Source organism: Triturus cristatus, chromosome 1_2, assembly GCF_964204655.1.
Source record: "Triturus cristatus chromosome 1_2, aTriCri1.1, whole genome shotgun sequence".
In the NCBI taxonomy this organism is placed as follows: Eukaryota; Metazoa; Chordata; class Amphibia; order Caudata; family Salamandridae; genus Triturus; species Triturus cristatus.
Window position 1 is genome coordinate 1,113,490,526 of NC_140580.1, and position 12,651 is coordinate 1,113,503,176.

The 12,651-nt window shown below is 48.8% G+C and overlaps 1 protein-coding gene across 9 annotated transcripts in view; it reads right to left on the bottom strand.

Annotated features, from left to right (window-relative positions):
- The window catches only part of NR6A1 (nuclear receptor subfamily 6 group A member 1), a 927,754-nt gene that overhangs the window by 54,612 nt on the left and 860,491 nt on the right, over positions 1 to 12,651 (bottom strand). For all 9 annotated transcript variants that reach the window (XM_085613755.1, XM_085613758.1, XM_085613754.1 and 6 more), the window contains one exon: positions 12,331 to 12,452. In XM_085613755.1, the coding sequence (XP_085469881.1) occupies positions 12,331 to 12,452 (122 nt within the window). The remainder of the gene's footprint in view (positions 1 to 12,330; positions 12,453 to 12,651) is intronic.

Consider the following 12,651-nt stretch of genomic DNA (forward strand, 5'->3'; position numbering starts at 1 on the left):
AAGGCTACAAGGCTCATGCCCCGTCTCGCCCTTTAACCAATCCCATCTCCCTGTGGCAGACTCCCCTCAGCTTATATGAGGTAGCCTCGCCTTTTTATAAACCCCTAAGAGGGTCCTACGTGCCCAATTGCCCTGCTTTATTTCCATCTGATCTGAGCCAGCCTCACTAACTCTGTACCAGTTTCTCACCTCTGGACCCAACTACAAAGTTTCACGTCCTGTCGTTATGAGCCCACATACATCTCACATAAACCCAGAAATCAAAACTATATCTTTCAAAGAAGACCCCCAACCACAGACGTATGTTAAACTAGTCTACATTAAAGAAAGAAGTTATTTGCTGACAAAGTTACATTAAAAGTTCCAGTACCTTCAGATTATGACATCATACTGAGCTCCTCTTGTGATTGATACAGCTGCACTGGTGTAAAGGGTATATAGGAGGCTGAGGTCTCTGGTGCTGTCTCTGGTTTGAGAAGTGAAGATATTCCCACAGGTTTAATGGACTAGCATAGTAGTCCTTTGCAGATTCATGGTTAAGTTTATGACATACAGCAAACCTGCTATTAACCTCTTCTGTGCCCATGACGAGATAGTCTCGTCATGGAGCACGGTCGCGCTGTGCCCATGACGAGACTATCTCGTCATGAAACCCGCCCACTAAGGAAACGCCCGGCACAGGAGGGGGAAAGGGCGTGGCACTGAAGGGGTTAAACACAGCTTTTTTAAAGTTGGCTTTGGAAAAAAATGCAGCACCTCATTTTTTAGGTCTCGCCTAGACAAAGTTTTATTTGTTATATATAAGGTAGCAAAAATGCTTATAACACTTTTTTATTATAACTTTTCAACATGCTGCACGGCAGCCACGCTGCTCTACAACATAGCTTAACCCCTTCAGTGCCCATGACGAGATAGTCTCATCATGGAGCGCGGTTGCGCTGTGCCCATGACGAGACTATCTCATCATGAACCCCGCCCGCTAATGAAACGCCCGGCACAGGATTAAAGACATTGGCTAAGCCAATAGCTCTGGCTAAACACTTAAAAGGTCCCAAAAGTGATACCTAGTGGCTATGCCAATGCTTGTTCCTTGTTGAGTGTGCTTTTGGGGTTGAGTTTAGCTTTACCCCTGCACTTGTGTGGCACAGTAGATTGGTTTGTGTGATCCATCTGGCATTTGCGCCCTTAGTTACCGGATTTCCCATATTGTTGTCTGCAAAAGACACAAATAGTTGCTTTGTTTTTCTGCTTGCTAAGCCACTAGATTCAAGCTAGTCTGGCTGATGAGAGGTGATACACCAAAGCTGGTCCCAGGATGTTTGTTACTTGTCCAGGGAGGACTTGGCTTTGCAGTTCGGAGTTGCATGGTGGGCAAATTAACGATGGATATAACCCAGATCTCTTGACTGTGGGTAACGAAAAGTTTCTTACCTGTCGGTGTAGTTTTGCAGCTTGAAGATCTTTCTGGATTCACTATGCTGTGCATTATTCCGCGATCTTGTGGTTGGGTCCGGATTCGTAGTCTTTTCTTTGTTTTTTTTTTTTTTTTTGTAGCCCAGGTGGGCGTCGACGTCCACCATTTGGTGCACCTCCCGTGACGTCGTCGTGCTTCCTGCGGAAGTCCCACCTTTGGGGCGCCATCTTCGGGTTCTTTTTTCCCTGTTTTTTTTTTTAACCCTAGGCGATTGATTAATCCTTTTGTCCATATTTCTGTACGTATCCACTTTTTTGATCCTATCCATTTCACCCCCTCTTCCTCCAGCCTCATCTTCCTGGCGGAGGTGGGTGGGTTCGCTAGTGAATCCAGAAAGATCTTCAAGCTGCAAAACTACACCGACAGGTAAGAAACTTTTCGTTTTGCAGCGTGAATCTTTCTGGATTCACTATGCTGTGCATAGATTTTGTAGCGGTTTTCCTATTTTTGTGGTGGCTGGGTGGAAGATGATCGCTGGTCGTTGAAAATGTGTTGTAGCACCTTCTGTCCGACCTGTGCTTCCTTATTCATTTGAATGTCTACGCAGTAGTGCTTTGTGAACGTGTGCACAGATGCCCAGGTTGCTGCGAGACAAATGTCTTGGATGGGCGTGTTTGCCAGGAAGGCAACTGTGGCCCCCTTCTTCCTTGTGGAGTGAGCTTGTGGCCCCTCCGTTAGCTCCTGTCCAGCCTGTTTGTGACAGAATTGGATAGTGAGGGCAATCCACCTAGCGATGGTGCCCTTGGTCACTGGTCTACCCATGAAGCTAGTAGCAAAGGACACAAACAGCTGCTTCGACTTCCTGAGTTCTTTGGTTCTTTCAATGTAGTGCATCACCGCTCTTCTGGCATCGAGGGTGTGCAGGGCCTTTTCTGCATTTGTAGTCGGGTTTTGGAAGAAACTCGGTATCTGTATACTCTGATTCATGTGAAACGCCGACACTACCTTGGGCATGAAGTGTGGGTCCGTCCTCAGGACTACCCTGTCCTTGTGAATTTGAATGTAGGGCTCCTGTAGCGTTAGTGCTTGAAGCTCGCTCACTCTGCGTAGTGAGGTTATGGCCACTAGAAAGGCAGTCTTCATCGTCAACATTTGTAGATTGGCCTTGTGAATGGGTTCAAACGGCGCCTTCATGAGCTCCGTCAGAACCACGTTTAAATTCCATGCCGGCGGCGGCAACCTTTTCGGGGGTGCCATTCTTTTGGCTCCCTCCATGAATCTCTTCACCACCTGCGAGCTGAAGAAACTTCCACCCTTCTCACCTCTGGTGTAGGCAACGATTGCTGCTAGGTGCACCCTTAGGGAGCTCGAGCAGAGGTTACTCTTTAGAAGGTGTGTGAGGTACCTCAGCACCGTTGAGTCTCTTGTCATTCTGTTGTGCAGGCCCTTCTTCCTGCACCACACCGTGAATCTCTTCCACTTTGCGCTGTAGCACTTTCTTGTAGTAGGTTTCCTTGCCTCCCGTAGCACTCGCATAGTGCTCTGAGGTAACCTTAGGTGTGCGAACTCTAGGTCTTCAGGAGCCATGCTGCTAGGTTGAGGGTCTCTGGCTCTGGGTGCAGGACCTCCCCATTTTGCATTGAGAGCAGGTCTTTTCTTCGCTCGAACCTGTACGGATTGCCTTGCGCCATTTCTTGAATCTGTGAGAACCATGTCTGCCTCGCCCACTGTGGGGCCACCAGGATCAGAGTCATGTTGCTGGTTCTGCACTTGTCGAGCACTCTGTGCAACAGGGGTATCGGTGGAAAGGCGTAGGCAAATGTCCTCGACCAGCTTATCCATAGGGCATTTCCCTTGGATTGCTGATCTGGTTGCCTGGACGCGAAGCTTTGGCATTTTGCATTGTGGCGTGTTGCAAAAAGGTCTATTGTGGGAGTCCCCCATCTCCGGAAGAGTTTCTCCGTTTCCTGGCCATTGAGCTCCCACTCGTGCGATGCTGAGGTCTGCCTGCTCAGCCAGTCTGCCTCCACATTGTCCTTCCCCGGTAGGTGAATTGCCAGTAGATCTATCCTGAGAGGTATGGCCCATCTCCAAATCTCCTGAGCTAGGGATGAGAGGGGAAACAACTGTGTCCCCCCTTGTTTGTTGATGTAGAACATCGCCGTGGTGTTGTCTGTCTGCACCAACACCCTCTGCCCGCACAGGTGTCTCTGGAATGCCTTCAGGGCTAGCAGTATTGTTTTCAACTCGAGGTAGTTGATGTGGCGGACCGCGTCTGCCGGAGCCCATAGACCCCTCACTCTGAGGTTGTCCATGTGCGCTCCCCATCCCATCTGCGATGCGTCCGTGGTAATGGTCACTGTTGGGCTTGGTGGTGTCAGGCTTCTCCCTGTTGTTATGTTGTCTCTGTTCCACCAAGTTATCTCCTCCTGCACTGCGTGCGTAACAACCACTAGATCCTCCCAACTTCCGTTTGCTTGTGACCATTGCTGTTGCAGCCATTCCTGGAATGGTCTCATGTGCAGGCGTACATTCGGCACCAGCTGGATACAGGACGCCATCATCCCCATCATCTTGCTCACCGCCCTCACTGTCAGAGCTCGCCCCTTCTGGTAGAGCTGCGTCTCCTTCAGTAGGGCATCTGTCCTCCTGTCGCTGGGCACTACTGTACTGTTGAGGGAGTTGATCTGTGCCCCCAGGAAAATCTTTACCTGCTCCGGTTCCAGCGATGATTTTCCCCAGTGGATGGAAAATCCCAGCTTTGTGAGGGTGTCCGTTACGCGTTTTGCGTGCCTCTCGCACTTCTCGCGTGAGTTTGCCTTGACCAGCCAGTCGTCCAAGTAGGGGTATACGTGTATGCTCTGCTTTCGTAGGTGTGCCGCTACCGCCGACAGGCATTTTGTAAAGACCCTTGGCGCTGATTTTAATCCGAAGGCCAGGGTTGTGAACTGGTAGTGTTCCTGTTCGATGTTGAATCTTAGAAGGCCCTTGTGCCTTCTGTTTATTGGGATGTGAAGGTAGGCATCCTTGAGGTCCACGGTGACCATGAAGTCCCCTTCTCTTATCTGTGGCAGTACCTCCTGCAGTGAAGTCATTTTGAACCTTTGTGTTTTGACGAACTTGTTTAGGTACCGGAGGTCCACTATGGGTCTGAGGTCTCCGTCTACCTTCGGAACCACGAAGTAGTTTGAGTAGACCCCTTTGTTGCGTTCCCTGAACGGCACTGTCTCTATGGCTCCCTTTTGCAGGAGTTTCCGTGTTTCTTCTCTGAGTATTGCCAGTTCTTGGGCCGATCTCTGTCTTTCCTTCGGCTTTCTGTTTGGAGGTCTTTTCTCCAAGTCTACGCAGTATCCGTACTGCACGATGTTCCGTATCCACTTGTCTGTGGTTATGCGCCGCCACTCCTGAAGGTAGAACCTCAGCCTTCCGCCTACCGGTGACGTATGCTCGTAGGCTCTTGGATCTTCTCTTCCCCCTGATGACACCTTTTTGCGCCTCACCCTTGGGGGCCTGACGAGGGTGGGTGTCTTCTTGCGTGCTGAGTCACTTCGAGGAGGGCTGATCGCCCCCTCTCCTCCTTTGGCCACGTCCGTTCCCTCTCCCTCGAAAGGACTGGCCCCGAGGTTGATATTGCCAGCTTTGCTTCTGCTGACTTTGTCCGTGACCTTCGCCCTGCTGACCTTGTTGGAACGCCTGGTGCGACGTCCCCTGTTGGCTTCCACCCCTACCGTAGGGTCTCCTCGAGGGATTTCCTCGTCTCATTCCCCTCAGCTGCAGGGCCCCCATGGACCTCGCTGTCTCGTTCTCCTTCTTGAGCTGGGTGAGCTTCTCGTCCACCGTTGCTCCGAACAGTGTCTCTCCGTTGAAGGGAGTGCCCAGGATGTTGTTCTGCACTTCCGGTTTGAATCCCGAGATTCTTAGCCATGCATGCCTCCTTTCTGTGACCCCTATGGCCATGAGTCTTGCTGAAGTCTCTGCCCCATCCAACGCCGTCTTTATACAGGAGTTGGCGATGTTCTTGCCTTCATCTACCAGGTGAGAGGCTCTCTGGCGGTATTCTTCGGGGAGGTGCTTTACTAGCTCCCCCATCTCATCCCAGTGTTGGTACTGGTGTCTATTTAGGAGTGCATTTGAATTCGCCATGCGCCAGTGCATTGCGGCGTTCCTCTCGACCTTTCTGCCTGTGAGGTCGATTCTCCTGCTCTCTTTATCTGGGGGTGGGCCCGAGGTTGCTGGCACGTTGGCCCTTCTCCTGGCCGTGGAGGCAATGATGGAGTCTGCGGTGACGCTACCCTTGATGTAAGGTGGGTCCAGGGAGGAGTGTTTATATTTTTTCTCTGTCCTGGGCGTGATCGACCGACAGGTGGCAGGCTCCTTGAAGGCTTCTCTCCCCTGGTTCATCACGCTTTGTAGCATGGGGAGGAACTGGCTCCTAGTCTGGATGGGGAGCAGTGTTTCGACGAGAAAATCTGCTTTCGGCCTCTCCTCGTCGAGCTTGACGCCGAAGGCCATTGCTGCGCTCTTCACCACCATATTGTACACCCCGATGTCGTCTGGTGGCGAAGGCCTCGAGGGGTACGTGTCCACGGCCTCCTCCGGGTTTTCGGTGTCGAGATCTTGCCATTCGACGTCGTTGCCGGTAGATGTCGCCGATTCGAAGAACGATTGTTGGTCTTCTTCCTCGGCTTCTTCCTCATAATAGGGCTCCTCTTCCTCTTCGAGGTCCCTTGTCAGCCCTTCGGCGTCGAACTCCTCCTCGACTTCGACGACGCCCGCCGCTGAAACCGTTGGAATCTTGAATTCCTTCATCCTGGCGTCGAACTCCTTCTTCCTTTGAAGGATGTTCTCCATTTCGGCCTCGAGCCGCCTCTTCTTTTTCTCCATTTCGGAGATGCTTTCGGCGTCGACCGCGGGCCTCTTCGATGAAACTTGCGTCGACGTCGAACGTTCTTTCTGCGTCGATCGGCCCGTTTCATGGGATGATTTCGACGACCCTTGCCTTTCGGCGTCTTTCTGCGCCAGGGAGTCCTTTTGTAAGGATCCGCTGGGCCTTTTGTCCTAAGTTCCCCCTTTGGTCGTCGAAGTTTTCGGCGCCGGGGCTCCCTTCGTGGACCTTGACTCCGTTTTTCTCGAGTCATCCTCGTGTTTTCGAGGTGTTTTTTGATTTGCGCTCGACGATTCTCTTACCTCGTCTTCTTTCTTCTTGTCGGTCTCTACGACCGTGAAGTTTTCGGCTGCCTCGGCGACGTTGTCCTCGTCGTCCGTGTCGAGGCCCAGCGCGTAGAGTGTCGGGGGTTTTCCTTGGCCCTCCATGTTGGCGTTGGCTCTCCTCTGCCTCTCTCTCACCCTGAGAGTCTTCGGCGCGAAGACTGAGCAGGCGTTGCAGTCGATACTCTGATGATCCACCGGTAGGCAGAGGTTGCAGACCGGATGCAGGTCTTTCTGCGCGAACTTGTGGTGGCAGTTTGGGCAGAACTTGAATGGCGTCTTGTCCATTTCGCTCAGGGTCTCTGAGCGTGCATTCTCCAAGGTTGTCGAAGAAAAAGGCTCGCTGGTCTTCTTTCTTCGCGTTCCTGTCGAAATCTGTTCTTTCCTGATGTCTTCTCTTGATTCTATCGATGAAACTCGCTTTTCTTCCTTCTTCCTCCGAGTGAACTTCTGGAGCTTCCCGATGACGATCCAGACCCAACGGCGGAAAAAAGAATCTGAAGATGGCGCCCCAAAGGTGGGACTTCCGCAGGAAGCACGACGACGTCACGGGAGGTGCACCAAATGGTGGACGTCGACGCCCACCTGGGCTACAAAAAAAAAAAAAAAAAAACAAATAAAAGACTACGAATCCGGACCCAACCACAAGATCGCGGAATAATGCACAGCATAGTGAATCCAGAAAGATTCACGCTGCAAAAATGTTTGATTTGTTCCACATTCCATCCATCATTTGAGTGTCTTTTGCTTTCCCGCCCTAAGTGAGCAGGGTATGCCCAGACGTGGATTCCGGGCTCACTGTACCACTGGATTTAAGCTATCCTGGCTGATGATGGGTGATACCCCAAAACCGGTCCAGGGAGGACCAGGCTTGGCAGTTAGGGCTGGACTGTTTCCATGAGAAGCAGGGTCAAGAATGATTTGTATATAGCTGGGTCTGAACTGGGGTGGTGTGGTGAGCAAAGGAATGGTGGATTTAATCCAGATCTTTTGACTGGAGTGAACGTTTTCATCATTTGTGTGTCTTTTACTTGTTTTTCTCCTTGTGTTATAATATTGTACAGTATTGCTTGCCTTGCATCTAGCGGGTGTAATGATCTATTTGCTTGATTTTTTTTGCCTTTTGGAAAAAACCTGGAATGTGTATTGTTTGATTTATGTGGAAGTGTGAAACTATGTTTGGTAAGAATTGTGTATCTGTCTTCATGACGATTCGGTCTTTGTGAACCTTCTTGAATTACGAGTTCCTGTATTTCACTCACCCTGCAAAGCGATGTCATGGCCACTGGGATATTTAGTGTGAGCATTCTTAATGTTGCTTTGTGTAAAGGCTCAAAGAGTGCCTTTATTAGCTGAGTTATCACCACATTTAGAGTCTATGTGGGTGCTGGTACTCTTCTTGGTGGTGTAATTCTTTTTGCATCCTCTAAAAACGCGTTATTACTGAAGCTGTGAAGATGGTTCTTTCTATGTGGCCTCTTGTGTAGGCCACATTTGCAAATAAATGTACTTTTATGGATGCATGCGTTAATTTTCAGTCTAATAGGTGTGCAAGATATTTTAGCACCACTGTGTTTTTAGTGTTTTTCCTAAACAAGTCCATTTTAAGACACCATAATGAGTATCTCTTCCACTTGGCTATGTAGCACTTTGTTGTTGGCTTTCTTGCTTCTCTAAGAACAGACACTATGTTCTCTGGTAGCATTAGATGACTGAATTCTAAGTCTTCAGGAGCCAACCTGCCAGGCTCAAAGACTTTGCTTCTGGGTGTAGTACCCTCCTGTCTTCCATTGAGAACAGGTCCTGTTGCATTCAGAGGGGTTGCTATGGGGCCGTGGTGGTGAGGCGGGCGGAGGGAAGGCAAGAGGCAGGGGTAAAAAAAAAAAAACACACTTACCTGCCCGCCACCTTTCCTCGGTTCTTCTTCCACGGAGGACACTGCAACAGTAAGAACCGAGGCTCCCAGTCTGTCCCAGCCAATCACGATGCTGTTGATAGCAGTGTGGTGAATGGTCTGAGTGCCGTGGTTCTGCACTCAGAGAGGGAGTGGAAGCCTGGGCATGTTCTCCACCAGGCTGCAATGCAGCCAGGGTGGAGAACATACAAAGTGCACATGAATGTTGGACCGGACAGACATTCATGTGCACTTACATAGTACCCACCACTCCTCTCCCTGCTGGCAACTCAGCCTCGCCCCTAAAAAAAAACCAGAGCCAGTACCATAAAAATGAAATGATAATAACGTTATGTGATTATCATTCTATTTTTCGTGTGGGGCAACGCTCCTCTGCCTTAGCGGGGGAGCCACCGCTGGTTGCATTGGTAGTTTCAAAATGCTACCCTGTACCATTTCTATTCGTTCTGAGAACCAGGTTTGCCTCGCTCACTGAGGGGCAATTACAATTAGAGTCATTTTGCTCCTCTTACATTTGTTGATCATTCTATGTAATAGTGGTATCGGAAGGGGAAGCATCTGCAAATATCCACCACCAGTTTATGAACAGAGCATTACCTTGGGATTGGCGGTGTGCCATCTGGACACAAAGTTGTGGCATTTTGCATTCTTCGGGGATGTGAATAGGTCTATCTTTGGGGTTTCTTAATTCCAGAAAATCTGTTTAAGTACTACTTGATTAAGTTTTTATTTGTGACAGCATGATGCTTAGCTGGTCAATCTGTCCGCTTCTACATTGTCCCTGGTAGATGGACTGCTGTCATATCTGTCTCTGTATTCTCCACTTCCAAATTTCTTGGACTAGCTTTTTGATAGGGCAAGGAATTGAACACCCCCCCCCGCTTGTTGATGTAAAACATTGTAGTTGTGTTGACTGTTCAGATCACGTTTGTTTTCCCTAATAACTCTCTCTGAAAGGCTTTTAAGGGTAGCAACACTGTCACTCCAAGTTGTAGCTGTGCAGTATTGCATCTTCTTCCTTCTTGACCCCTCAGACTTTTTGAGCAAACCCATGTGAGCTCCCCAGCCCATATGAGAGGCACCTGTTGTAATTGTTACTGTTGGGCCAGGTTGTGCAAATGTCCTTCCTTGTGTTACATGTGATCTGTTCCATCATGCAATTTCCTCCTATAGCTTTTGCGTGACAACCACTAGATCCTCCCAACTCCCTGTTGCTTGTGACTGTTGGGTCTGTAGCCATTTCTGAATAGGATTCATATGGAATCTTACATATGGAATCAAAGGGATGCATAAAGCCATGGCCATGCAGTGCATTAGGGCTTGAGCTAACACGAGCTTTGTATGTGCGGGAACCCGTACTAACACTACTCATGCACTGAGCATGATCCAGAGCCAACATTAGCCATACCATGATTGGCAATCGGAGCGAACACTGCTTGCACATAGCACATGGAAACCACAGCTACCACTGGCCATACAGTGCACTACAGCCCGATCTAACACTGCAAGTGCTGCCTGTGAGTGGGAACCCGAGCTAACACTGGTTGTGCAGTGCACTGGATCCAGAGCTACTGTTGAATGTGCAGCGACTGGTCTTCAGGTCTGAATGGAGGAGTAAATGGAACGGTCCGCAAATAATTGCTATTTGTCATGCAGCACTCTTGCTACTGATTAAGAAACTGCTAAGCTAATATTCACCAGTGATTGCATGCAGCTTCCATTTAGTATGAGATGGCATGCCTTGTTATTTAAAATAAAAAAAGAGAGAGAGAGAAGGTCTACTAGTGTGTTGCAAAAGAATGACTCACAAATGGGATGGGGTATTCATTGGCCTGAATGACAGTCTTTGATTCTGACACACTTTAATAAAAAGAATAACTGAACTTATGCTCTACAACAATTCACTACAACCATGAAATAAATTCAGTATAAGACATGAGCATTATCGGTGGGAGAGTATCAGGAGAGGAACTGTAACAAAATGACATCAAAAACAACTATACATTACATCAACAAATCCTAGTGATGCTTGGAACATCCCATCGACCCCCTGTCGCCCCTCTATACAAGGTGTCGTCAACATAGTAAGCGTGACCGGCCAACTGGTGCTGACTATGCAACGCTCCACCGTCTACATAAAGTGACTGATGTGATACATATTTATAAGAAAACATTTGGATATTCCCCTCTTTGTCCAGAGAGGCTGCAGTCCTTGCCCAGAGTAGATGGCCCCTGTAGGACAGTGCTAGGCCGTGTGTGAATGCACGGGTCATATGGAGCTGTTCGGTTATGCAGCTTTGGAGAGCGTACTATCATCCAGCAGGGCATCTTAGTGTCGAGTATGTGTGAATCTAGCCACACGTAGGGCACAGTGGGACAACTCGAAAAGACTGCTTTTCAGCTTTTTGTGGAATTCAATGAGTGAGGAGGAGGCTCTTATGTTTAGCGACAGATCATTCCATGCTTGAGGAGCGATGCAGGAGAAGGCTCAACTACCAGATATAGTTTTTCTATGCACCGTCGAGAGTGATAGCAGGGGGTAATTTCCCACAGGGAATAGGCCAAACACATTACATCATACTGAGTGAAGCCTGATGGTCCTGCTCGAGACACCCTCTGGTTCCTTGACGTTGAACCCCCAGAACAATGGCTCCCTTTGCAGCGACACCCAACTTCAGGACATGTTGACAGCTTATTCTTAGCTATGTTGCATGACTTGCTACGCTCAGTAAGGGCGCCTCCATGAAGAGCATGACTATAGATGATGGCCACACATTTGGATCAGTACCAGAGCTGCAGCTTTAACGTGTGCCACAATTTCAAGCTTTTAAGTGTCTTGAGGTGGGCTTTTTTCTCCAAGCGCTCTTCCACGGTGAAGATTACGCCGAGGGCCATGAGGAGACTGCTCTAAGGTGGGGATACCTTTTAGACGGAGAATTAAATGATTTCACCTCAGGCCACTCACCTTTCTAGGTTTATGGTTATGCTATAGAGAGAAAAGGGTAAAAATGATAAAGAAGAGATAATATTGAACGCTCTTCTAAGAAACTCTACTAACCACATGGTTCGCAGTGTTACCAGTACACAAACACAGCCTGTCAATCAGTTCAGAAAATAGAACTATGAGGGGAGGAATGAAGGGGAGACAAGGGAACACAAGAGAAGGCCACTTTATGGACATTTTACCTCACATTCCCTATTTTAGAACATGTTTCAACTGGGACATAGGGCAGCAGGTGCAGTGGCACCGGGAGCTAGGAGAGGGTATGCTCACTGTGCCCCAATAAAGACCATCTCCTACAGACCCACAAGGGTAGGAGGCCCTTATACTTTCTTGCATTAAAGCCAATGTCACCATTGGTAATCTACACACCATCGCACAAGCGCAGAAAGGAGGGGGCTGACCACAAGGCTACAATGGGTCTTGTTTATTTATATTACTCATAACTACATAAAGCAGACAGTGAGCACATACCATATTTTGCACTTGATTATGATTATCCATCCAATTATATTCAAGCCAGTGTTGCAGCAGAAGGTGAATGACCAAGCCATGCACAGGATTTGAAGAAAAACAAAGACAATTCCGGACCCAACCACTAGATGGCGGAATAATGCACAGCATGTGAATCCAGAAAAGGATTCACTCTGCAAAACTGCAGCAGGCTGTGACATATCTGTAATGCCCTCTGCCCACTCTGTCCTCTGTAATGTCAAGTCCTAAGCAAACTCATACAGCCAATCAGCCCAGCGCATCAGGAACAAGGTGAACAGAAGGGGACATTCGACTTACCCTGGTTAAGGAAGTTAATGGCTTTCATGCATGCGTATTCTTCGTTGCTGACCTTCAGCTGGTGAAACTTCCGAAAGACGTAGATCAAGCGTTCCATCACCTCCATGCCATCCTCACTAAATCTGAAAGCAAAGATTCAAAGGTTAATCGTCACCAACTTGATAATGCACCCTCACCAGGCAAAGATGTTACTATGGCTTGCACCAAGGAGTGGTTAGATCACCGATAGCCCTCTCCCCTTCCTGGGATCACAGCAGGGCACTATTAGCATGCATGTTCACCACGAAGGATCTTTTGGCACAAACAACAATTGACTCTAGG